The sequence below is a fragment of the Zosterops lateralis genome (assembly GCF_965231275.1).
Source record: "Zosterops lateralis genome assembly, chromosome: 1".
NCBI classification, from domain to species: Eukaryota; Metazoa; Chordata; class Aves; order Passeriformes; family Zosteropidae; genus Zosterops; species Zosterops lateralis.
In genome coordinates this window covers 66,618,915-66,646,086 of record NC_139762.1, presented here as the reverse complement: position 1 = coordinate 66,646,086, position 27,172 = coordinate 66,618,915, and the positions used below count along the sequence as shown (strand labels likewise).

General features: G+C 44.0%; 1 protein-coding gene across 1 annotated transcript in view; it reads left to right on the top strand.

Annotated features, from left to right (window-relative positions):
* BMP6 (bone morphogenetic protein 6) overlaps positions 1-27,169 on the top strand; it is a gene marked incomplete at both ends in the record, with an annotated part of 86,186 nt that extends 59,017 nt beyond the window's left edge. The window contains 6 exons of the mRNA XM_083880627.1: positions 3,216-3,408; positions 15,642-15,790; positions 16,944-17,141; positions 24,786-24,862; positions 26,818-26,928; positions 27,020-27,169. Of these exons, the coding sequence (XP_083736753.1) occupies positions 3,216-3,408; positions 15,642-15,790; positions 16,944-17,141; positions 24,786-24,862; positions 26,818-26,928; positions 27,020-27,169 (878 nt within the window). The remainder of the gene's footprint in view (positions 1-3,215; positions 3,409-15,641; positions 15,791-16,943; positions 17,142-24,785; positions 24,863-26,817; positions 26,929-27,019) is intronic.
* Between the last annotated feature and the right edge of the window lie 3 nt (positions 27,170-27,172).

Below are 27,172 nucleotides of genomic sequence, written 5' to 3'. Positions count from 1 at the left end.
TTCCAACTCGTTAAACTTTTATACTTGCTTCATACAAGCTTAATGTAGGCTTTTTTCCATCCTGTGATGTTGTTGGGCTGCTTCTGAACTGATCCCAGTGGAGGAGGACACCATCAGCTTAGCAGTATTTATCTTATAACAGAAACCTGCCTTTCTTATAACAGAGTAAGCTGAATTGCTTAGTTTGAAGGATTAAAAAAAGATTTCCTTGTTTGTGTGTTTCAGGTTGTTTATTCTGCCAAGCCTGATAACGAAATCAGTCTGAATGTTTCCCCTGCAATCAGTTTAGTCAGCTTCTATGATTGTGTGGCATATTGGGCAAGGACAGGGATAAAGGAAGAAAGTTTTTTAAAAACAGGAAAATACTATTGTGAATATATCAGGCAAGTTATTAACTGGGAAAGGGTAATTGGAGTCAAACATCATACCTGCTGCAACTTGTCATGCTCTGTGGTAGATGTTTTGGTGGGCTTTTCTTCCTCTTGTGTTTGACTTTTTAGGAGAGGAGTGTGGGAAAATACTGATTTAAAGGACTAGAGTTTGGTTATATCACTTTTAAACTGCGCATTTTGTAGCAATGAGTGGAGGTCAGGCCACTGTAGCTGACTTGGGGTCAGAAAGGAACAACAAAAAGCGATGGTTGGGCTAATTTTGAGCTCTGTGCTGTGTGGGACAGCTCCAGACTCTTTCTTGTGCACTCAGAGGGACCATATCACCTCTTCATGTGGGGCAAGAGCTAGCAGGAAGCACCAACAACTCCTTTGCTGTCTCTGGTGTAATTTTAGCTTTCTGGCACCCTGATGGACTTCTGTTGCTTATCCTGGTTGTGTCCTTCCCCTTGCTTTTCCTGCATCTTCTTTATCATGCTCAGCCATGAGCCTGGGGAAAAGCCGCCTTGCTGCACCTCGCCTGTAGGTCAGCTCCTCCCCGTGACAGCACGGAAGGGGGTGTGGGTTTCAGCTGGTCACTGCACCCATGAGCGAGGATGTAGCGAGTTCTAAATTGAGAATTGTTGCTTCATATGTGTGCCTCTCCAAACCCATGGATTTAGACATTCCCTCACCATTAATTACATCCTCTTGTCTTTTAGCAGTGAGTAAACGGGCCAAGCTGGGCATGTCCTGCTGCAAGCAACCCAATCCATTTTCTCATTGGTTGGCTTGTTACAAGTTTCTCAAAGTACATGGATTCTCTCTTTTGGGAAGTGCATCCTGTGGGACTCTCCTCAGGATGGAGAGTGATCAGGCAGCTCAGGTCCCATCTCCAAAGGTGTACATCCAAGGGACACCAACCAGTCCAGTATTGCCAGAGTTGATCCCTGTTAAACACGGGGGCAGGTGCTGCAAAGGGAAGCCCAGATCACCCATAACCAGTAACCAGAGAGGTTATTCCTGGTGGCACTGGAATTGAGTGTGTTACCATCCTTTGCCTTGGTGCAATCTCTGATGGAGATGCTGAGCATCACAACCTCATTTCTGGAAGCTACAGAGCCCAATCCACTCTCATTTGCCTGTTGTTTGACATCTGAGCTGCTCAGATGCAAGACTAACAAAACTGACAGCACTGTCTGACTCTGACAGCAGTTTGAGAATTTGCCTGTTTGCCTTGTGGCAGCCCTTAGCACATCATCCTCCAGTGCGGTGTCCCACGGAATGCTCAGCAGCAGTCATGCAGAGGTGAAAAGATTTCCAGGTGGCTTCAAAGAGAAGGATGTGACTAACTGTCTCACAGGGAGCCAGGACATGGACCCAGCCAGATGAGGCAGCTCACTTGGAAGGGCTGCCAAAAGAAAGGGAGAGGACGGATGAAACTGTGACTGGAGAATGAGGAGGAACAAGCAATTGGGCAAGGTAGAGGGGAAAGTCTCCATGGGCTGTTTCCAGCAGCTGGGAGATGTCTGTTCTTCAGGGAGGTAACCTGTGGGTAAAGTGCTGAACCTCAAACATGCTGGCTGTCATTCCTGGCTCTGCCGCAAACCTCCGCCGCCTGTCCTTGGACAAGTCACTCTCCCGGTGACTCAGTATCCCAGATGGAGAACAGGCATTGCTGCTTACCTCATGAGGATGTTGTGAGAGTAAGCTTGTGGACGCCTTTGCAGTCTGATGTATTAAATGGTGGGGGGAGAACAACAAAAAATGACCACAAAGACAAACATTGAAAGAGATCTGTTCTCCCCTTGCTGCCTGTGAACATAGTCATGTCCCTAATGATAATGTAATGGTGACTTATTCATCACTGACGTACACTCCTTCAGTTCCTCTGGTGGGAACGGCTTTTTGTTTTTACTTTTTGTCCCCTCAGGCTTGCGAAGATGGGATTTTGTATGTTTATATAATATGTTAATGTTTTAAGCAATTTCTGGTAGAAAATTGGAAAAAAATAACAAACAATTAATTAAAGTCAGACTAAACTGAGATGTAATCAAGTAATACAAGTTTGGGTCTGGAAGCTGAGTTTGCAAAGGGAGCCTCAAACAGAGAAAATGCAAATCCTGAGACATATAAGGAGGAATTCTATTTTGTGTCTGTCTTAAACCCTGTGCCTGAGAGTGTACCCAAGAAGGTCTAAAACCAGAAAGCAAAAGTGGTCACTCCTCAGCCCTCTCATTCTAAAATAAAGAATGCAAAGGAGGGGGAGCTCTGGTTGACCTTAACCCTCAAAATAAATATCATATTAATCATATTCACTGAGAAGGTGATCCAATGGCTAGTGTACAAACCTGGGAGCCAGAAAACAGGATGTTTAAGGGCACTTAGGGAATTGTTTGACCTGGTGCTATCACTTGATTCTGCCTGTGCCTGTGTGTGCTATAGCAGAATGGAACTACTTGTCTCCTTGCTTGGAAGAGGGCTATGAGATTTAGTGAAATGCTGTAAAGAACATGGAGAGCCACAGGTGGAAAATGCCAGGAGCGGTCACAAGCTTCTGAGTTTTACACAGGAGCAAAAAGCCAGTCAAAGCTGGCTTTTCTTTTAAAATTAGGAAATCCCAAAGGAATTGGCTAGAGAAGAGGAACATTCATATTCACTTAGTACTGCATTTGAAAAGCTTTAATTTCATAAGTTTTCCTGGCACTTGCTAGGGCTATCTTTGGAGAAAAACCCAAGATTCTTGGTTTTTTGGAAGGAACAGGTGGCAGCATGTAGAAACCTTTTGTTGTTAAATTTTAGTCATCGTTCCTTTTTTTCCCCTTTCTTTCCTTTTCCCATCTGCAGTTGAGTATGACAAGGAGTTCACGCCTCACCAGCGGCACCACAAGGAATTCAAATTTAATTTGTCTCAGATTCCTGAGGGCGAGGCCGTCACAGCCGCTGAATTTCGGATCTACAAGGACTGCGTTGTGGGAAGCTTTAAAAACCAAACCTTCCTTATCAGCATCTACCAGGTGCTGCAGGAACATCAGAACAGGTATGCAAGAGGGGGCTTGCCCTGTGCCACCAGCTGCTCTCCTGGAGAAGGCTGAGCTTATGCATTAATATTGATAAGATTGAAAATAAATATCAGGTTTGTTCATGTTAACAGGGTTATGTTATTGCTTGGTCCTTTCCTTATGGGAAATGGGCATGGTAGAGTGGGAATGAGGGTGTGACTTAGATGCAAGTTTTGTCTTTAAGTAAAGAAAGAATTTGCTGAGAAGCAGTAGATTTTTAAAGCACTGCTGATGTTGCTGTTGTGTACTGAAATTCACATATCCCCTTTCAGCTTAATACTACCAGCCTGTTTGAAAAATACTGGTAATTAGTTCAGGCTTGATCTGCTCTCAGCTGGACTTATATTAAAGTAAATAAAGCAGATGAAAATTCAGCATGCTGACCACAGGTACAAAATAATTTTTGGTCTTTCAGTGGCAATGAGAGAGAAAAAGTGAGAGAGGCAGGGTAGAAACTGTGACACAAAAATCCAAACAAGTGTAAATGGAGTGATTAATTTAAAAGAGTAATATTTCAGATGGAGGAATCATGTAAAGCTAAAAGATGGAAATACATGGTCAATTAAATGTCAGAGTAATGCTGTGGTACAAAAGTGTTTCATTACTTCTACTGAAACTTGTCAGGACTGTAACTCTTCCTCTGCTGCAGGCATTAAAAAAAAAAAAAGAAATCAAAACCAGCAGTGTTTGAAAAAAGCTTCATTTGTTTTCTCTGTGAAGGCTTCATGGATGTTTTCCTTTCTGCTCCTTTCTCCAGCCTTTCCACTGGTACCATTTGGAGGGATTGGCCTTTGATGATTGACAGTTCTTAGGGAAACATCAAATAGCTCATGGTTGTTCTGTGGGGACTGTGGCCTCTGGGAAAAAGAGAGAAATATTTGGATAAACAGGTGATGGGGAAGAAGGTGTGGGTTTTTGAAGATCAGCGTTCCCTTTGTGCTTCAACTTGCAGATTGTTGGAGTGCCTCCTGAGGTGGTGTGCATGCTGGTTAGGATGTTACATCAATGCCCACTTGAAGAACTGATCAAAGTCCAGACAGTCAGGCAAATTTCATAGATGTTAGATATATTGTTCATTCAGAGCCACATTGCAGGAAAAATGGTGAGTGTTGGTCTGCTTCAGATTCCACAAGTAGACATCCCACCTCTGGAGCAGGAAAAAATCCTCTGCCAAGTGTCTGTGGAAGAAATTGGTATGGTGCTCTGTGACAGTCACCGAAGCAGGGCACAGAGTAGGAGAACTGTCAGCTTTTATGTGGATCTAACATTTTTTCAAAGTAAACTGAGCAAGCAAGGCAATGTGGGAAAATGAATAAAGTACTGGATAAAGTACTGGATATAGCCCCTAGTATACCCTGTTCCTAGCAAATTTACAAACTCTCTGCTCTGAATATGGCTGTGTGCAACATTGATGCTAGGACCTTGTATCTCTGTTTCACACATGGTATCAGAAGCATGCCAAAATGGGATTGCACTGCAAAACTGTGACATGGGTCCTTTGGCATCTGCATGTCCTGGGCATCCCTGGGTGCTGTAGACCTCCCTACGGACAGAGCAGAGACAGCAGCACCTTGGTGGGGATCACCAGGTGGTCTCTGTCCAAGAGCTGGTGAGTATTTTTGGGTCTTTCCATTCCCTTCTACCACGTTCCTTCTGCTGTGTCTGTTGGCCATGCTGAGGGGATCCCACAGCTGGGACTGGGAATTGTAAGGTGGCTTCCTCCAGGCCCAGACTGCCAGCAATTCCCTGTCCCTCTTGACAGGGGCTAGGCATGAACCGCTGACCCAGGGACGGGTGTCTGTAGTTCATTACTAACCTCTGACTCATCCAGTCCCTCAAGACTCCCTTTTTGTTTCTTTTCCTGCTTTATTTATTTACTTTTACTGGTGGGAAGGAGGGAGACATTTGGCTAAAGCATTTCGTGCTTCAGATGAGTCTGTGGGACTTGTCACATCATCCACACAGAAATGGGCAAGATGTGGCTCATAGATTCTTGCAGCTGTAGAAAGGACATGCCCTTTTCCATTCTTTTTTCCTTTCAGCTTAAAGGACTCTGTCCTGTATGTGTAAAATATAAAATCATATTTGAAAATGTGTGCTTCTCTATAGATACATGGATAGACTTGTATTTTCTGTGCATATCTGTATATAAAAGTGCACATATATTTATTAATTGTTCCCTTTATATTAAAAATATGCCAATGTTAAAAGAATTAGGATAGTAGAAGCTGCATATTGCATATTCAGTGTTATACCCAGTCGAGATCTGACTCCATTGGCTACAGCTGCCATAAGTTCAAACATTCACCCTCACTGATGACCTGGGTGGACTTTGGCTAGTAAACATTCTTGAAAACGAATACTAAAGAGTTGTATTTAGCTGTTCACTAATATCTCTGCATGGAGGGGGAAAAATGCCTCAGATTATTCTGGTACGCCTGAAAAAACTATGTTATTTGACATGTTATGGGTTTTGATCATCCATTCACTTACTTGCTTTTACTGGGAGAAAAAAGTCCAAAATACTTTTTTCTCCTTTCTTGTCTCAGCAGATTAATTTGGAATACAATGTTCTCTTTTCCAGTTCAGAACACTGGAAGGTTAAATTATAAGGAAAAGAAAGCACTGGGTTTTGAAGGAACTTGCTAAATATTTGTAAGGCTTTTATTGAATCTTAGAAAACATCTTATGAGCCAGAAAATAACAGCTGCTTTTGACTTAAAAAACCAAAAACTACTAAAAAAAGTTGTGTCACACTTCCTTTAGATTATTGGTTTTGAATGACAGCCTGATATTTCCTGACATTTCATGACATTTTATTGCATGAGGAGGAGTCTGTACAGATCTTGAAGTCTGGCTGGTGAATGAGCATGTGAGAGAGGATTTGATGTCACACCTTTTTTAATCTTTTTGTGCTGAAAAATATTCCTTCTGGTCAAGACAATTCATCTCTAAGGGCTGCAGAAGGTGCCTGTTCAGTCAATATTTGCAGTCTTCAGAGAAAGTTCAAATACACCATGTTAATCTTGGCTTTTATGAGGTTTGGGGCAACTACTGGTAGCTCCTAAAGTATTTTTGGGCACAAATGATTCTTAAGAGGGCAGCTGACATGTATAGATTTAAACCAGGAATTTACAAGGGAAAGGCAGCATGTAGCTCTTGGGGAAAAATATAAAGAAAAAGAATCCTGTCTGCTTCTGTCGAAGAAACAAGTTTGGCAGGGCAGGAGATAAGAGAAATCTTCAGTAAATACAAATCTTCACCGAAGCTCAGAGCCTGGAAATATCCCTTGGCTCCAATTAAGTGTAATGAAGTGGCTTAATTCAGTATTACTTGAGCAAAGGGAAAAAAAACCTCATCTGGACAGTAACAGCATGAGCTTGTGACTCCAGCCCAGATGTGCACTGCTGCACGGATTCACGAGGCATTGCTGGCTGCTCCCTGATGGCTAAAAATGGAACCAAGCCTGAGGCTGAAATTTCTGCCAGTTACTGAATTATCAAACTGATTTTTGCCACTGTAGACAAGGCTAATATCAGGGTCTATATGGGACCATTTAAGGCTGTCTTCTAGGCAGACATGTATGGAAAGAGAGCATGAATGATCAGAGATCAATGCTGATTGAGATAGCTTAAAACCTCTGGGCAGAAACGTGACCTTGGTCCCATCAGAAATATGAAAAATATACTTGTGGGGGCTTCAGGCAGTGAAACTCACATTGAGGACAGTGTGGTCTATGTACATTCTCTCTCAAAAAAGAAAACATTTTTAATACTGACTCACTTGTGTCAGTAGTATTTTCATCTCCCCATTCCTTCCACCCTTTCATAAGGTAAGAAAAATAGTGCCTAGAAATGAAGCTTTTGTTTTTTAACCAAACCGTGGTTAACGGCCACATTTTGTCATAACACAAACTGCTGGAGCTGTCAGTGGGATGCTGCAAGGAGATTAATGAAATCCTCAGGATGGATGGGTCAAGCTTGTGGCCAGCCACCAGTGGTATGCATTTTGGCTTGTGTGGAGAAGAGGCTTCACCAGGCAGGGCTGAGGTGACATCTGGTTTGCTTTGAGGGGGATGGCTGGGCTTTGAAACAGGCTATGGGCTGTAGGGGCTGATGCTGGGAGAAGGAATGAGCGATACATCTGGCGGATGTTGCTGCCCTTCAGCTTCTCACCCCCCCGAGTTTTAAGAGGCTGGGCTGTTTGAACACTAGGGTTGGATCTTTTTTTTTTTTTTTTTTTTTTTTTTTTTTTTTTTTTTTTTTTTTTTTTTTTTTCCCCACTTATTTGGAATATGCAGCAAACGGGCATTTACCAAAGCACCAGTTTAGGAAGGCAAGTAGTGTCAGCTTCCAGGTGCTTGTCCCACCTTGGCTGTATCTGATGGGCTGTTTAATTTCAGCAGGCAAGAGCCACACAGCCTTGACTCTCCTCCCTTGTGTGTGTTACCAACACACAGCTAAACCCAGCACCTGGGTTTGAGTCTGAAGGGCAGACTGATTTTGTGGAAGAACCAGCAGTCATCTGTGATTTCTGGTGCCTCTTGGGAGTGGAATGCCATATAAACAAGACCTTTACAAGGGAAGGAAAGAAATGAGTTTGTCCCTGAAAACAGATCATTATTTAAACAGTTTCTTTCTCGAAACTTCCATGCCCTCACCCAGAGAGGTGTCAGGTCAGGACTAGGGAAGGCAGTTTATGGCTGATCAAAGATGTCAGTCCTTGGTTTGGATCATCAGTATGTTTTCAAGTGTAAATATCCTGCTAATGCAGCCCTCAAAACACTCCCACACTGTCCAAACAACTGATCTATGAAAAACACGGTGGCCTGTGTTAGTGATCAAAGGAAGATATGGTACGTTAATGGTCAGTTTATTAAACAGTTTCGTTTGCACCCAGAATGAAATATGGGAACATGATGGTCAGGAAGATTCCTCCTACATGAAAAGACATGTGTGGACATAAATGTGCCCTGCAGAGCAACTGCCTGGGGACCATGAACACAATTCCTTAAGGGTTAAGGTGCTTCTTGGTTTTAGCTGCCAGTTATAGTGGTAATAAAGTCTTCCTTTTTGCAACAGGATATTTATACAAATGCGATCCGAGCTTCTAATCTAAAGGGCAAATTGATTCAACGGCAGTGTTTATAGCTTAGAAAATAAATAACCCTCCTCAACTGGGTTTTGGAATGGGTTGTGTAATACAAATGACAAAGCTAGCATCAATCTGTTTCAAGTTGGGGTCAGATTTGTGTATAGTGTGCATATATTTGTATATGATAGAGCTGTTTCCATGATGCTATAGAGAGGCGTCTGTCCGCATCTCAGTTCAGCTCCCACTGTGGGTATGTGATTTGTTGTGTTTTAGGCTGATTGGTTTAGAGCAGTTAGAAACTCAGAGTTATTCTGCGTGAAACATACTGCCTCCATAACCGGCTGTAATTTTCTATCTAAGCTATAGAATGCCATATCAATGCCTTTTTTCTTTACTTAATGGACAAAGAAAAATAATCCCCCTTTGTCCTCTCCCCATCTTCATGCCTCAAACTGCATTTAAACTCTGAAGTGTAGTACTATAGCCATCACTACAGCCGGAATATCCCTTTATCTTATAGAATTGTAGTAAAAAGAAAACAAAAAGGTAAATACATTTCTTATTCCTATGACTTGGAATGATTTTTTTTCTTTTCTGTAACTGTTCCAGTTGGTAAAATAGTCATTCCTCAGATCTGTAAAGCTCAAGACCTTAAGCTGAATGGGTTGGCAACACCTTTGCACACAGATATCTACGTTGACTTTACTGGGCATTACCATGGACCTGTAGGTTGAACTTCCCATAGTCTTGGTGTCTTTTAGCTCTAGGCTCTGATTTTCTACTCTTTGCCAGAGGCAGCTCTGAAACCTGAGTTTCACCCTGCTGCTCTCTGGTGAGTCTGGAAGACTTAACCCTGTGCCCTTGGAGACTTTGGTGCCAGGGGCAATAGGCACAGTGTTACAGAACAGCCTTTTCAGCACAGGGTTACTCATTACAGGGAGCAGTGGAGGTGTGAGGCTGAGCTTAGCCATTCCTTCTTGTGCTTTTCCATGTCTGGATACATCCAGGATGGCCTTCCCCTCCCTATGTTGAATTGCAGACGTCCTCTAGAATGTCCCAACAGAACACCTCCATTCTATGCTTTTTTCCTCTGCTGGCTCTCAGTCCTTGCAAATCAGTGCCCAGCTACTGGTCTTCTCTTCCACCTAGCAAGCAGCTTCGTTTGTAGGTTGACATTTCTTCATATCTCTTTCCTTGTTTCTAAGAAAGTCTTACAGGGTGTGTACATCTCTCCTGGACTTCTGGCATTGCTTCTTCAGGATAGTTAAACTGAACCTCACTTCTCATGAAACAATAGAGACTGCCTTTGCTTTCCATGGCAGCTCATTCAGATGCCAGCATTCCCCTGCCTGAGGCTCTTGGTACAGGGCAGCATAGATTAAATTTTCTATGCTGCTGTTAAATCTTTGGAGCGCTGGTCATTTAGATACACTTAGATGTTAAGGTTTTGTATTGCATCTCTTGGCAGTACCTCAAGGAGTACCTGGTACTCCACAGGCAGTACCTGTGGAGCTGTGGGAGCTCCGCATAAGGTCCATTCTATAAGTAATAAACACTTTTAAATTTGAAGTAGTGTTTAGATCTACTGCAAGACAGGGGATCAACAGGTCTGAGAAGGCTGCTGTTTCAAAGTTTTATCTGTGTGGAGCTCTGTAAGACTGAGTCAGTTGTGGCTAAGAGTTATTTGCCCATTGAAAGTAGATAAGAGCAAATAATCTTGCTAGTTTGCTGTATGCAGGATAACTTTTACAGAAAGTTGATGTCAGCGCAAACTAAAGATGCTGATCCTGAGGTATGCAGAAGAGTATTTAGAAAGTGTATTAATTAAAATGTAGATTCCCCACACTTCTGTGCAAAATTCCCTTTTGAGAAACTGCTGCTAGGCAGTCTAGACTATTATGTCAACTTGTCTTTGAAGAAAAGTAAACAAAAAGGTTGAGCTGAGGAAAGTTTTAGAGACTTATAGTAATTAATGCTTTGGTAAATGGCTGTTGATGTGTAACAATCCTTTAAACACCTGGGTAATTGCAAGCTTTGAAGTTGGGCCAAAAATGTTGTTCCAAGACATGTAATTAAAATACGAGACCTTTAACTTGGTCATTTTGAAGGTGAGATTTCTGTTTGTTCTCACTGTCTCCCTGGTAAAACTTCTGTCTGCTGGGGAAAGAAGGCCAGGGAGGGTGGGAAAGTAAAAAAAAAAGAAAACTGGTTCAACAGATGCTTCTTTAAATTTAGCTTTTTATAGCTTTGGTGTTTTTCCTGTAGCAAAGTTCCATGTTGTAATGTGTATCCAGAACAGAGAAATTATTTTGATGTGAACATTTCACTAAGTATAGTAACTAAGAGAAACCACTTGACCTGGTTACTAATTTGACTGAATTCTAATTTAATTAGTGTTCAATTAAAGAGAATTAACACCCAGAGATGTTCTGTTGAAAGGTTTACACAGAGGTTTCAGTTAACAAAATATTTACCTTAGAGGGGGAAAAGCACTGAAGTTTAATGCAAGCTGTTTCTCCTATAAATGCCCTGAGCACATGGTTGGGATGCTGGCATTAAGAATAGTAGCTATATTTGATATTTATATCTGACAAATCTGCTCTCTGAGGACACTGGAGCTAAATCCTGCCTTCTGAATTACACAGGCCATATTTCCTCCAGTAAACTGTGTACTCCTTCTGTTTATTGCAGCCACTTGTGATTTCTCTGTTGACCTTTGCTTCTCTGTTCTTCTCCTTCTTCAGAAAGTCTTCTGAAGGCCATGGAAACACTTCCATTTATTTCTTGAGACTTGAGCCATACTTCAGGGCCTGGATGCAGAGCAAAGACCTCCTGTTTGGAATTGGGAGTCTAATTTGCATCTTCCTATTTAATATCTTCTCTTGTATCAGGAAAGTTGTTTCAGCTCATCACCTCAGTTTTCTCCCATTCACTTACTTCCCTTTAATAATAATAAAAGGTTAATACAAATTATGCCTGCAGCAGCCTTCCTATGGAAATCAGTAACTGGGCTCATCCAGATGGTCAAGCACACTGAAAATAAAGATGAGACTGTTGGACACATTAGTGACAATGAGGTGGCAGTAGCTGTGTAAAAACCCAGAGGCAGGTTTAGACAGAGAGTATGGTAATAAGCTACTTGTTTTGGTGATGAAATTTATCTTCTCTACACTGAATTTTAAAGTCCTATGGAGATGCCAGAGGTCCTGTGATGTCCTTGACATCTGGGGTTGCTTGAGCATGAAACCTTTGGACTGACTCTGCTTTCTTCAGCCTATGTTGAGAGCAGATACTTCTTCCTCTCTCTTCAGTGATGCTGGCTCAAAAATTTCTTCCAGCCTTTAGTTTTCTTGTTTCTCACACTCCCTTCCTGTTTTCCTGAGGTTCCATCTTGCCTCTATTGTTCTCAAAAGCTGAAGTTTTCAGACACCCTTCCATGAATATGACCATATACACAGTTGCTGCTTCTTCTTAGATGTCCACTGCCTGCCTCACTGCACAGGATCAATGCTGTCACTTAATGACTAGAAATTTAATACTTTGTTTTGTGTGACTTGCTCAGTATATGATCCATTTCTCAACTTTCTTGTCCACCCTTAAATTTTGCTTCAACTGTGGGCTTGCATCTACTTATGTGTAGTGCTCTTCAGCACTACAGTTCTTCAGTGTTTGACTGCTTCCTAAACTGTTTCTCTTTTGGATGTGACTATAAGGTCTCATTCTTGTTGCGCAGATGAAAATCTTTGTAATCCCTTTTTCTCTACAGACCTTTTATCCAAGGTCTCTTCATTTAGTCCTTGCATGTCTCTGAGTCCCCCATGACTGCAAAAAGCCCTCCACCTTTCCCTGTCTAATGAGATGTTCTTTCTCTTTGACCAGGGGCTGAGATGACATATTTTTTCCCTTTGACCTTCCTTCCTATTTCCCTTTGACCAGAGGCTAGTCTGGGAGATTTCCCAGTTTCCATTTCAAGATCAGATGTCATGTGGGGTGTTTTTTAGGAGTAGCAGGGGTATCTCTTGGCCATGCAGCTGTAGGAAAGAGCAGATTCCCCTCAGGTGATTAATAGTATTTGGTTTACCAAGGGGGAAAGAGGGGCAAGTATGTTCCCTGTATGCAAAAAGTCCAGAGGATTTTGTTGCTATGAGCTGAATCTCTGTTGAGCCTTTGTGGGCAGCAATTTTCAAGTACTTACTACTTGGGCAAATTTGAGGTGATTTTCTTAAGAGGGGAGGGATATACAAGATTTCTGTTCTGAAAAATATAAAGGATATATGTGAAAATGTGTGGTTCAAGACACACAGTTAAATAGTTGGGAGGGGTTTTTTTTATGTGAGTAAATTATTTTAATTTTTTTCCCCTCTTCCTCCCTAATTTTGTCTTTGGAAATAGGTGACTGAATATTTTTTTAAAACCTTCATGCCAAAAGGGAAACTAGCAATGATATACAGTACTTTGCAGCCTGCTGAGGCCTGGGTGACAAATGTTGATTGAAAAGAGGTTTGAAGAAAAGGTATTCAAATGTGCCGCCTACACATCTACTATGCCCTAAAATAGTTGTGAGATGTACCTTCAGTGTTGACTTCATCCAGCTGAACAATGCAAAAGTCATCTGAATAGCAGAGCTGATTGAAAACCAGTCCTGTGTGAGACTTTTTGCAGAGACTTAACAGGACTGGAAAGCCTGATGGTCCATTTTTCTTCATTTTACAAAGGAATCAAAATCTTTCCAAAGGGGGAGTGATGGACTGGGATAAAGTGGCTCATTCTTGTTTGGTAGAATTGTTCTTTGGTCAGGCAGTTTTCTTATTGTATTTGTGGAGGACACTAAAATGGGGGATACCCATTGGAAGGCAAATTTGTATTTTAAGTAATCAAATAATTGTTCAAATAAAGGTTCAGTCTGAGGTGGGGTAGGAGGAAATTTGATTTGGTGGAAAGGACAATTGAATTTGGACATGGAAAATCATTGATGTAGATACACCCTAGGGAATGGCTGTGTCCTTTGCGGTTCAGCAGCATGAATCTAAGGATTATAGTAGATCACAAGGTGAACATGAGTTAACAGTGTGAGTTTTGTGAAGGAGCCAAAATCATATTATGAGGTGTATGAGTAGAGGCACAGTCTGTGAGATGTATCAAGATTATCCTTCCACTGTACTCAGCATCTTGATCTGAGCTGGGTCAATAAAAAGCAGTGAGAGAAGTCAAAGTCTATAAAAAAAGGGCTTGTTAAGGAGAGGCTGAAGATATTGTTGTAACAAGAAGAGGATGGATATTGTTGTGACATTTAAGTTAGATAATAGAGAGGGAAAGAAGTCACATGAACCCCATTCAATTTCCTAGAAAGATAAGAGAGTTCCTGAGGCTGAAGATATATGAGATCAGGTCAGGCAGACATCTCTCAGGAACAACATGGATGTAGGTGATCCTGCCTGGAGTTCAGAGGAATGGGCTACATGATGCCATGTGGACCATTTTGGCTTTACAGCTCTCTGATGTCCAAGTACCTTCTCAAAGGTCAAGGCAGTGGGAATGTAAACTTCCAACCTCCTCTTTATGTTTTTTTTAGACCTGACAACTCCTGTGTATGTTTCAATGTTCAGGAGGGTTTGCTCTTACAGAGTTCCTTGTGTAGAGGAGTTACAAAATACAGAGATCAGGAACAACTGGTGTGAGGGGGAAGGTTGGAACAGGTGCTAGGAAAACCCCTTTTCAGATATAGTTGGCTTCAAGCATTGGAGATGACCAGTGTTTAAGTCATATTCAGAGGTGGGAATGATCTAGAAGTTCATTCCTCTCTTAAAACTGGAGAGGGAAAGAGTGGTCACAGCTGCAGCTGCTGTTTGCAGTTGCCTTTAAGCAACATTTCAGTTTATATACCCTGCCTGGGAAAGCCCAAATCTCTCAACCTTAATGTTTCCAAAACATGTAGCAGCTGACCAGCCATAGCTGGTTGCTGCTGTTGGAGGTGAAGGTCAAAGTTGATCCTGAGCCCTCTTCCCGCTGGAGGAACAGTGGCAAAGACTCCTGTGGGAAAGGCTGCTGAGTCAACCACAGTGTGCAGCTACCAGTGAGGTGGAGGAAAGCCTCCATGCTGTAAAAATAGCTACACTAGGAGCTCTAGTACACTTCAGTGCTTATTTTTCCATGTGTGATCTCATGCAAACCAAGCTGCTGGGCAGTATGACATAGCAGTTGGCCAAAAATAAAACGTAAGTCTATCAATTTTTTTTTTCTGAACTTAACCTTTGGTGGGTAGGAGAGACAGGTACCCTGCTTCCTCATTTACATTGTTAGAAAAAAAATCCAGTGGGAAAAGAGATGAACATGGGATTGACACCTGGTATCCATTTTGTAATGATGGCCACAGGTAAAGGGTAGCTTTCTTGCATGGGAAACTTACATCTCTAATACAGTAAGAAAATGTACATGGGATTTCTCTGGGTGCTTCTGCAGCTGATTTCATTGAATGGAGTTTGGGTGAATCCTTGGAGCTGCAAAAAAGTTACTGACTTAAAAGCATTTGAGGCTGAAGCCCATGAAGGTGGTGCAAGACTAGTAGCCTTGGAGCAAGGCATCCAATTCTTGTTGATAAGCCTCAGAAAAATGTCTTTAGAGGTCCGTTTTCCTTCACTGTTTGATGCTTGGCCAGTTTGGCTCTTCATTTTGGCCAGTTGAGGTAAGCTGTGTTTGTGTATGGTGAGCCTAAACTATGACACCCCTGTGGCAAAAGCCATTGAATGCCTGGTCATGCTGGTGGTTCCACCATTATGAATGTAATAAATGTATGAATAAGGTAATGTCAGGGTTAGTAGTACACTCTTCAGGAAGAAGAGTGCCTTACTAATCTCTTGCTAGTGGAGAAATGGACAACCCTGAGGAGTAGGATTGCTTTCCTCCATCTTAGAAAATGGTGAAAACCATTATAATCCTGAATTTCACCTGTGGAAGTACGTGTGTCTCATGGCAAAACTCTGTATACAAACAGGAAGATTTGAGACATTGTTTGGTTAAGCATTAACATAAGGATTGTTTCAGATTTTGTTTCTATAACAGCAAAAGCCTGGAGAGAGAATCCCCAACCTCACAATTATGTCATTACCCTTCTCTGCAGGGCCTCTGACCTGTTTCTGCTGGACACACGGGCAGTGTGGGCATCAGAGGAAGGCTGGCTGGAGTTTGATGTCACTGCAACCAGCAACATGTGGGTGATAAACCCCCAGCACAACATGGGACTGCAGCTGAGCGTGGTGACCCGGGATGGTAGGTCATGGGCCAGGTAACATGAGCCACCCCCCAGTCTCTTGGGTGCTGTCTAGAAGTGGTGCTAACAGAGCTCAGCTGGGATGGGGCAGGGTGATCACCCTGCCTTTGTAAGGCAGCTGTGGCCAGCACCACGAGCAAGATGTCTGAGGGCACAGGTGGTGGGCTGTCCTGGCTGTGTTCCTGTGATGGACATGTCTTTGTCCATAAGTGAGGTCAGGTATCTCTCAACAGTACCAGGACCAGCTGGTGGAGGTGGGTTTGGGTAGGGCCCCAGTTTTTGGGTAAGGGGGCGTGGAACTGGGATGCCATGTGGGAGTGGGATTTGGGGATGAGAGGAAGAGAGAAGGCAGATATATGGGCATGTACCTCCCCATGTGGGTTCATATCAGTCCTCCTGGCTGCTGTGGCTGCTGTTGATCTCTTCAAAGCTGATGTGGAAGCACTGCTGTGTGGAGCAGCTGTTATGACAGCATTTCACAGCCTACAGAAACTTTGAAAGGTGGAAAAGAAAAGAAGAGACTACAAAAGAGTGTGAAATTGAGTCTTGGAAGATAAGCAGTGGAGAGGATCTAGATCAGCAGAAGGTGACAGTGACATCTGCCTTCTATAGAAACCAGTCTCTAACCTTGGGGTTTTTTTTTCTATTGCTTAATACTGAAGTTTAGTACACCTGTGATGTCCAGTAACACTAGAGCAGCTATCCACTTCTCCCTGAGGAAATGTTAGTGCCAACCTCTATCTCCCCAGCTGGGCTGAGTGCCCATCACTGTGCTCCTGGACAAAGCACACCATCTCTTTGCCCTCTGCTGTCCCTATATGTCTCCTAATCTCAGCTTCTTGTGCTTCACAGGCAGCAGGACTAATTTCATTACACATCTGAGTTTAATGTTTTACGTATATATCTATGTAACTTTACTGCCAAAATGGGACTAGAGGTGCCAAAAGGGAGTTAAGGAACCAGATGCTGCAGTGAAGTCTTGTCCAGCATGGGTGGAGTGCTGTCATAAAAATGTCCATAGGTCATGGTGGCAGGAGAGGAATGTTTGGTGTTTAAAGAAGAGTGTGAGCAAGAGGAGAGGACACTCTGCCTATGGGGATACCAGGTTGCTGCACCGTTTCTCTAACACTCTCTTTTCTGTTTGTCTTGAAGGTTTCAGTGTAAACCCTAGAGAAGCAGGGCTGGTGGGGCGAGATGGCCCTTATGACAAGCAGCCTTTCATGGTGGCCTTCTTCAAGGTGAGCGAGGTTCACCTGCGCACCACGAGGTCAGCGTCCAGCAGGCGCCGGCAGCAGAGCCGGAACCGCTCCACCCAGACTCAGGATGTCTCCAGGGTGTCCAGTGTCACAGGTAATCATGGAACACGGGTAATCCTGCAGCACAAGCTGAGATGGCTTCTTGTAATGCCTCTGGTTGCTTTGGAGGGCAGAAGCAAGATGGGGGTCTTGAGGTGGGATGCTCTTCCTCGGGGGAATAGGTTACATCTGCAAGGTTGTGGAAGAGGAGGTCTCACAGAGTGAAACTTACAGGAGTCCTCTTGGATCCAGCGTGGAGTCCAGACCCTCATGTGAAGTGCATTCATTGAATTCAAGGTGGTGAGGTATTTTAACCACAACTCTTTTGCTTGTAGGTTGCTTGCTATGCAGTATTTGTCTATAATTCACTGCCCTGTGAAATGCAGTATTTAAAAGACTATCTCTGTATACACTGAGATTTATGGTGTTGCACGTATGCATTCCCAGCAGAGTTCTCTTTCAGTTTTCTTTGGAAAAAACATGGAAGAACAGCACAAGATGCTTTGGTATTTTTTAATCTTATGAGAACATCAGTATACACGTGGTGATTTACTTTTCCAGGCAGGCAAAGAAGTCTGCCTTTTTGCTGTGGAGAGGTTGCATGTTGCAGGTGTTGCACAGCAGCCTTGTGAGTGCTGTTGTGGGCTGGTGGGGCAATAGAGAAGCAATGACATTTTGGCAAAAATTGAGAGTCTTCTGTCTTCTAAGTCTTGTCTGTTTTCCATCTCCACAGTGCTACAAGCCCTTCATTCATTGAATACCTTCTTTCCTCTCAAACATTTCAGCCTATTCCAAGTTGCTTGATTAATTTGCTTATACTGCCCCCTTTGTTTTCAATAGGATCCCTGCTTTTCCCATGTCTAGAAGTGACCATGCCCCAAGGAAGAGAGGCAGCTGTACTTTTTGAGTCTATGTCCAAACACAGCAGAGGGAGATGAGCCAGCATTGTGATGCTTAGCTGTTGGGAATCTGTAGGCTGTTCCCTGCTCTTGCATGCTTGGGTTGTGGGTGGGCCATGCTTGCACCCAAGGTAGCTCCATGCTGCAGGGACCAGAGCCAGGTTGGGAGCCCTTCCAGGACTGGTGGCCAGGGTTTGTGCACGGCTGTGCGTTGACTCAGCTCAATTGCTCCAGCCCACTGTGGTGATGGATTTGCCCTCCGGGCTAGTGTGTGCCAGCAGCAGTTGGCCACTAGTGGCCTTTGCCTGTCCTTGTGGTGCACACTGCAGCATGGCTGAGGCTTCCTATGCCATGCAAGTGCCAGACTCGTCTGGGTGGGAAATGTCCCTTCATGGATTTTAAGGGCAGGAAGAACAGCTCAGTTCTGCAGCCCGACCTCTCCAGTGGAGGCTGGCCAGTGCTGGTGTGGCATTTCTGGAGGACTTAGCATTTAATCTGCCATGGGAACACTTTCTGTGGATCTAAGTTGCTGAGACCTGCTTTGGTTCTGGTCTCCTTCAGGTTTCCACACTGCAGTTTTAAGGCTGGGCATCATAGCTGCTTGCTGAGTTACTTTCCCACATGATGAGCTTGCCAAGGGCACAGGTAGTTTATTCAGCTGGGTGCTGTAAGCCCAGCTGTTATACAGGCAGTTCTCCCACTTAGGTAGGCTCAGCTCCCTTCACAAGAGCCAATTTTTAAATGCATTCACGGTGCTTTGGGAAAGTTACTTGCTGCATTGCTGTTTTGTGGTGCTAGTGGCACTTGGAATCAGGATAAGCTCCAGCTTTCTCTCCCTGGCTCTGCAAACTTCATGGTGCTGAAACAAAATTTTCACACTATTAAATCAGGTGATGTGACTCAAAGCCCCAGAGGGAGCAGATATGTTAGGCAAAAAGGGCCATTTGTACTTTGCTGCTTTCTTGACTACACCACACATCAGCTCATAAAATTCTAAAATGACAAAAAGGGGAAAAAATAGCTGGCAGTCTGTGGTCTCAAGGGCTTTTTTTGGGCCAGCTTTAATTTAAAACCTGGAATTTGGCTGTGCAGTAGTCAACAAGGTATGGTTGAAGCTGTGGATTTAAGGCAGGGGAAAGGAGGGGAATTTAAAGTTAAAATGTATGTTTGGTTGGTTTCTGTGTTTGGAAAAGAGAGACTACATCATTTTGTTTTCCTTTCTAAGTGTGACACTCTCAGACTGTTCTCTTTAAGAAGTGGTTGATTTAACAGCCCAAGAGGCACCAATGACAGAGAAGTGTTTTTAGCACTACACATCACAGGACTTATTTTCTTTTTTTTAACCTGTGAGGATAAAAAAGCCATGATGCATGGTGGGGCTGAGGAAGCATTTGCTCCAGGATGAAGCAGAAGGCAAGCCCAGGGATTGCCCTAAAATCTGCCTAGCTCTTCTGATGGTGCCCTGATGCATTTGGGTGGGTGCAGAACTGAGATGCTGTAGTTTCCTTCTGGGCCTCTCTCCACCTGTTATTCTCTTGTTGTATCTCACATCTTGTCAAATTTTTGATTTATGCTCTTCCCCAAGTAAGGATTTCTGCTGCCTACCGGGGCTTGAGAACAGTTTCTATCCTGCAGAGCAAGGCAGGTTTTTGGTGTTGATATATATATTTGATATATATATATATATTTATATTTTATATATATTTGATATATATATATATTTTTTTTAATTGCAACTTCCTTCCTCTGTGTTAATCAATACACAGGGTTTTGGGTTTTTTTCAGTCCAAAAAGGAACCCCTTTCCCAAAAGATGCTGGGAGTTGTTTTGGGGCAGTACATTTAAAAAAAACCCATTTGCTGTCTAGATATGGCAAGTATTTCAATCAGTTTGGAGTGCCTGAAGTGTGCTGCTGGGCAGGGAGCTAGGTGAGAGCGTGCTGCTGTGTGGGAAAGGGACCCAAAGGGACCCACTATGCTCCCTTTGATATGCAGTTGTTGTCCTGCAGTCAGTACCAAGAGCTCAGATGCTAAAGCTGTGTCTGTGGCACAAGGTTCTCAATGGGCTGTATTTTTTGCCAAGAATGCTTATTTCCATGTTTTATAAACACGTAATTATCACTGGCTTATATAAAGCAGAACTGAGCAACTCCCATGGTTATAAACTGCTTTGACATAGAGTCCTGCGTCAATGCATTCCTGGAGCCTCAATTCTTCTGAAGAAGGAGGATGAGCAGGAAGAAAAGGGAATATTTTCATCTGCTGAGGCAGAAATTCATATGTCAGGTCTGACCCCAGACATGGAGTAACACAGTGGGTGGGAGGAGCACACAGGTGTTTCTCTGCTGGTGTCTGCAGGCCCTTGCTCAGCTGAATCTTGCAGTGGGTTGAACTCATGCTCCCAGACTTGTGCTGACCCTCCAGCTGACCAAAGAGATGGGACTGTCCAGGTGGTGAACCTCTGCCCTTCAACCGACTCCATGATTTATGGGTTTTGCACGGGGCTGTCTCCTTGTCCAGTGGGGATAATCTTTCTCTTCTGCAAGTCAGCCTCCAGGCACATCTCTTCCTCTCAGCCCCTCCTCATGGAGAGAATTTAAATGCCTGACTTTGGGCTGCACTTGCTGCTCTGAATGAAACTCAAGCCAAGTCCCTTTTCAGGTTGTTCTCTTCAATGCCCCCTGCACTGATGTGAGGTGCTCCATGAAAAATGGAGAGGCCCTTCAAATGGCCTTTCCTTCCATCAGACATGCGTGTCACCAGACAGATTTCCTCATGTGTACGGGAACCAGATAGTGCAAAGGGCAGCATGCACAAACACTGAAGGCAAATAAGGCCAAATACTTTTGTGATGGCAAGGGCCTTGTTAATAAACTTCATTATCTGGCAGCCAATCTTCCCTTCAGTATAGTTTTCCCTTCGGTGCAGTGTTTGGATGCAGACTGGAGCAGCATGGCCAGCATTTCTGTATGTGCCTTCACATGTGGGTTCACGTCAGCCTGACATCTCCCCTTCTTCCCACCCAGGCAGATCACTTTCATGTGAAGTGGGCTGTTATTAACTGTGTGATCAGTTTACACCAGCTTTATCCGGACAAATCACCAAAGTCAAACACCAAGAAGAAGGAGCTGGCCTTGGAGACCTCTGTCAAAGCTATTTTGAATCACAGAAGCAATTAATTACTTTGTGGAATTTGGTAAACTGGCACCTTGGGAGCAGCAAGGGTGTTCTCAGATGGATCGACCTCAGTAAATATTTATATGTTCTTTGCCAGCACTTAACGTGGGAGAGGTTATAGGAAATCTAAGGTGGGTGCATAAGTATCTGTAGGAGGAAGACCATTAGGGTCAGGTTGTTTTCTCACCCTTTTCAGCAACACACATGCCAGTGTCAAGCCTTAAAAGAAACATCTGTGCTTGCAGAAAGTCAGACTTGGGTCCTGGTGAAGGCAGACAAGATTCAGTGCAAACACATCACAGAGACAAGCCATCTTAGCTGTGCTGTTTTAACTGTGCTGCTCCAGGAGTTATTTTTAAGTGCAGAACTAGGGGGTTGAGCTTTTTTTGAATCTCTGTTTTAGACAAAATTGTTTGCAGTATGATTGAATGCAGTGCCTTGTAAGTGCCAAGTTAGTTTTTCTGAATTGGTATGTTCAGGGGCAAAAATAGAGACAATTTTACTAAACCCACAGTGAGCCTAGAGGAGCTCCCAAAGCAGCTCCCTAAACTCTCAGAGATGTTGAAGGCCTCTGGCAAACAATCCCTGCCAACTGTGCCATGGCACTGTAGGCAGGCCCTGTGGCAGTTGTTTGCAGCACCTCCCCTCTGCAGGCTGCCTGCTCTTGGCCCTCCTGGCTCCCTGCTGCAAGGCTGGCAGGAAGGGACACAAACCCTGTTGCCTCTTGGCAGTTGGATCTTGCTCTGCAAACCACCTCAAGTGGCAATTTGCGCTGAAACAGCTGAGCATGATGGCCTGGGGTGGCTGATGCTGCTTTCCAGGCTTTGCAGAAAATGTGTCGTGGAAGCCAACTTCAGTAGCTCAGTGAGCTTTAGCTCACTGCCAAAATCCTGTGACTCTGTGTATTCCTCTTCTTTTCAGGCACATAACCGGATGTATGTCCAGTTTTGGGAATACACTGAGCCCCTAACTGTAGGGAATGGGTCATGATTATGTGCATCTGTATTGCTGCATCTTTTTCCTCAGTTCCAAAGCCATTGACAAGGTTTGTGGCTTACCTAAAGTTTAGCTAAAAGAACTTTCATAAAGCAGACATAGTAGGCAAACATATAACAAGAAAAGAGGGCAGGGGATCTTGGAGTGAGGGTTAAACAGGGAGGAGTGTAAAGCCAGGGAGAGGGATGTTTAGTTGTGTTGACATTTAGGAAAGCAAAGGCTGAGGCTGGGCAAGTGAAGAGATAGAGCTGTCTGCATCTGCCCTGGATGGAGAGCAGCCAGGGCTCCATGCTGAGTGTGAATCAGGTGACTCTGACCAGTGAGCTGAGGCGAGTTTTTGGGGGTAGTGTGAGAGAGGACACGTTCATAACATGTTCTGCTTGGTGTAGCTTGTTAAGCAGCTCTTTTTTTCCACCCCTGTGTTTTCTTAAACTTGTGATTGCTTGCAGCCTTCCTTCCCACTCCTGTTTTCTCTGCCTCCCTTGCCTTCTCCCCTTTCCTGTCGCAGATTTGGGTAAATTGTAGCTGGATTTGGAACGTAGCACCATTTTACCCACTCAGTTGTGAACAGATCAACTCCACTGTCAAATACAGATGGTTTTCCTCTAAAAAAATTATATATTTTCCATCAAAGAATGATGAAGTTGTGTTTTCAGGTGCTTTAATGAAAGCTGTTGATCACTTTGTATCTTCTCATTTTTTTTCCCTCATTATGACCAAATCTTTTCAAAACATCTCATGCTAGAAATTTGCTCCTGGGCTGAGCCAGGGACTGGAAAGCTTCATCTGAAATAAACCACCACACCCTGGTTTCTACTGGGTATGTCTGGTTTGAAAATGGAAAGCTTGAATAGAGAGACTCGCCTCCGTTCTTGCTACCGCGTGCTCCTGGAAGAGTGAATGTTTATGCTGCAGCAGGCTGTTAACCAGCTCTGCTCACCTGATTAAATCCATGATTGAAGCAAAGCTATTCAAAGTCTGAAATGCAATCCTTAGAGTTTAAAACCCAACTGCTTCTAAAAACAACTCTCTAATCTTTGGTGGTTGGGAAGCTGGGTTTGAGGTGTAGGGTTTTTTTCAGCCCTCAGTGTTAACTGTACCCAGCTGTACTGCTGTGCTGCCCTTAATGTCAGTTGGATGTGCTTTTAGTATTATAGTTTTTCTTTTGAATAAATATTTGCATTTGTAGTTCCCAAACTTCAGGGGGGGGTTGCGGGGGGCGGTGGGTCGGGGCGAGCAGGGGGGAGTGCTGAAGGGAAGAAAAAGAAAGGCTTATTCAGGGCCAAGGAAAAAAAATCACTAAAAATATTTTTCTATCCCAGCTCCCTCATCTGGGGAAAGCTGCACTGGGAGGGTGCCCTTTCAAGCCATGTTAGGGGCACCAGGGGGCTGGTAAGCTTAAAGGTCCAGGGCAGCAGGAGGCAGGGACATCAGCCTGTGGCATCTGCCTGCTGACAGGAGCACCTTTACTTGCAAATGAGGCCTGTGAGGGAAGAGAAGGCCCCTGTGGAAAGGTATAGGAGGAAAACATGGACAGTGACCTGGGCTCCTAAGCTGCTTGGCTGAATTTATTGCCACCTCTTTCTCTCACACCTACCATTGGGTGCAGAGCACAGGATAAGCAGCTGTAGCTGGTGGCCAAGTCACCCCGCTGCAAGGATGGTTTCTGTGGCTGCTCTGCTGAGGTCCAGCAGCCACCTGAGGTGTGACAAAATCAGCAAGCACCCCTCAGGGTGGATCTGTGCAGCCACCTGGAGGTGAAAGGCCCCTCTGTCACAGCCCAGCTCCTCTGCTCACTGTGGTTTCAGGTGTTCACACGCTGAGCTGCCTCTCTTTCCAAAAATAAATGGGAAATTCCGCTTGCTGTCAAAAGCTTTACTTTGTGGGATCATCAGGAGCATCTCCTGCATGGTTGAAACATCCCCATACACTGTGCCATGGCAAGGGAGAAGATCTTGGTCAGGGCTTTGCATCCTGTATCTTCATTTTTACTGACAATAAGGAGCAAGTGAATGGTGAGAGCAGTCAAGTGCTGTGTCATCTGCCATGGGTCACATGAGATGTGTGGGGAAAGCTGGGGTGAAGCACAGAGAGGAGCAAGGACATGGCTTCCCTGCCTATGAGACACCTTAGCTGTTTGAGGACTTCTGCAGATTGGTGCAGGGGCACAAGGCAATGTTTGACCTTCCTGGGGCTGTAATTCTCTCTCTCACTGAGCGTGTGCAGCTTGAGCTCCCCACCTGGGGCAGCACTCATCAGAAATGGGAGCCGAGCAATTGGGGTGAGTGTGAGCACCCAGTGGGGATGCAGCCTATGCTGGGCTGAAGGAGTATATTTATTTTTAAGAAGTTGTTTTACTGGGGGTGTTTTCCAAGCACTTTAAAGACAGCTGAAGTAACTATAACTGAGTCACTGTTACTTGGGTTCCTCCATTCCCACAGGCATCTTAAAAGCTTCAGCCCTGCTTTGGATGTCCCTCAACACCCTTATCCTTTTGGCTGCTGAGGGAGCACGTCACTTCTCGCTGCTGAGCCCGTAGCATGCACACATCTGGCCAGATGTGCCCTCCAGCAATGCTCTGCCTGTTTTACTTTCTAAATTCTTGTTTTGCTCTTTTTCTTTTAACAGATTACAACAGCAGTGACTTAAAAACTGCGTGCAGAAAGCATGAGCTTTACGTTAGCTTCCAAGACTTGGGATGGCAGGTGTGTGATGTTTCTCTCTGGGTAAACCAGACATCTTGTTATGAAATGTTATCTAAACAGTGTCACAGTAATTCCACTCGAGTCTGCCATTATGCTTTAAAATGTCCCTTGTGCCTCCTCACTAAAACCAGTCACAGAGAAGGGCAAATAAATATTGATAGTTGTGACATTTGATAAGACCCAGAGAAAGCTTGATACTTTATGGGATTCAAGTATACAGTCATTCTCTGTCACTCAGGGGAGTCACGGTACGGGCAAGGGCTTATATCTGTGTACCTCTAATGATAAGGAAAACAATCTGATGTTAAGCAGTGATTTTTAACTAAATTTTTTGCTCGTGATCACCCTGATTTTGACCTTGGCCATTGTTTGAAACCCTCCACAATCCCTGCCCCACAATTAGCACTGCCTGCGGTAGGTAGACTGGAGACTGAGTTCAGTTGAAACACAATGAGGCCAGAAAGTTGTTTAGAGTAAGTTATTTAGGACTAGGCTATAGGGCAATCAAACATCACATTTCAAAGAATGCCCTCACTTTCTCTTTTTAAATTTTTTTTTCATTCAGCACTTGTGAGGAAGGTCCCATTTCTATCAACTGATGTTTTTACTAGGTTATAATTCAGAGTGCCAGGGCTGTCCCTGCTGCTTCTGTAAAACCCAACACATGCAAGTCCTCTCTCAGCTAATGAGACAGCAGCATTTTTTGTAGTTTATGTATCAAGTCCAGCCCACTAGCTGCAACTGTGGTTGTGTGCTGACTCCATTCCCCATAGCTTTTTGGGGAGCTTTTTTATAGCTTCACTTGAGCAGACTCTTTCCACATCTTCCTTATCTTACTTGCCCTGCTTTTGGGCAGGAAGTGGATTCCAGTTGGGAATTTCATGATCTTCAAGGCATTACCTTCACCTTTTTAGTTGCAGAAAGGTAAGATGATGCCAAAGGAAGACCACAGACCAGCAGGGCTTATTTTAAGAGTTGGAATTTAAGATCCTACATTTTGTAGGAAGGTGATCAAGGCAATATAGAGCCCCCTGCAGTTGTTGGACATTGCTATTTCCTTCAGAACAAACTTGGTTAGCAAAGCTGCAGCAACAGTGTGTGGCTGCTCAGGCCTGCTGTAGCAAAATTCAGGCAAACTCAGGTACTTGTCAGGTAGAGTGGAAATTGCCTAAAGAGGTACATGCACGTTAAACGCACTAGCACATCTTTCTGCAGGGGGGCCTGCAGAGCCCAACACAAGGGAGGCCAACTGTCTCCTCTTAAGTGGTGCTGCTTTTAATTTTCCTTTGGCTCTTTTGGTGAAGAGTCCCCTTTTGCCTAGGGTGGCACTCAGATTGCCACCGGGGCCACCTGCTTGCTCTGCAGCTCAGGCTGGCTGTCCTCCCCTCCTTTAAGAATCTCTGAGAAGCTGTTCTGCAGCTAAGATTTCCCATGGTGTCTTTAGCAGAGTAGTGTTCCTGTGTAGGAGTGTATAAGATAGGCTGTCCCTGAGGCAGCACACCAGGGTTTTATATTCCTGTTGTGGAGATTCCTGGTGGAATTGTGCCTGTGTGCCTGCTTATATGTGATTTTCTCCATGAGGGGACACCACCTGTGGCTGTGACTCAACCTAGGAAAGGTATTTCAGCCAAAGGGCCTGCAGGAAATGTTGGAACATAAAGGCCTCCAAACCACAATCCCCACAATGCAACCCAGTGAGAGTTTTAGGGATAAAGCCCTCTTAGTTAATGGTAGTTGAGCTGTACATAGATGTGCACATTCTTCGGACATTAAAATCAGTGTGTCCATGGAAAAGTGATGGCACACAAAAGGAGAAAAAAACCCAACTAAAACCCGAGCAGTTTCAGTGAAAACACATTTTCACCCTCAAGGAAGAAGTTAGTGGAAAATTTTTAGCTGCTCTTAATTGCATGCAGTTGTCTGTTGAACTACGTTCTGTTTGTTTCCCTAAAAAGGACTGGATAATCGCTCCAAAGGGCTACGCAGCCAACTACTGTGATGGGGAGTGCTCGTTCCCACTCAACGCCCACATGAACGCAACCAATCACGCCATTGTACAAACTCTGGTAAGTCTCCAGGCAGCTCAGTGCCAGAGCACCAGGTGAATTTGTAAACAATATACCAGTGTCTCAGTTGTGTTTTCTTTCTTGGCAACAGGTTCATCTTATGAATCCTGATTATGTTCCCAAACCATGCTGTGCACCTACCAAACTAAATGCCATATCTGTACTTTACTTCGATGACAATTCCAATGTAATCCTGAAGAAATACAGAAATATGGTAGTAAGAGCTTGTGGATGTCACTGACAA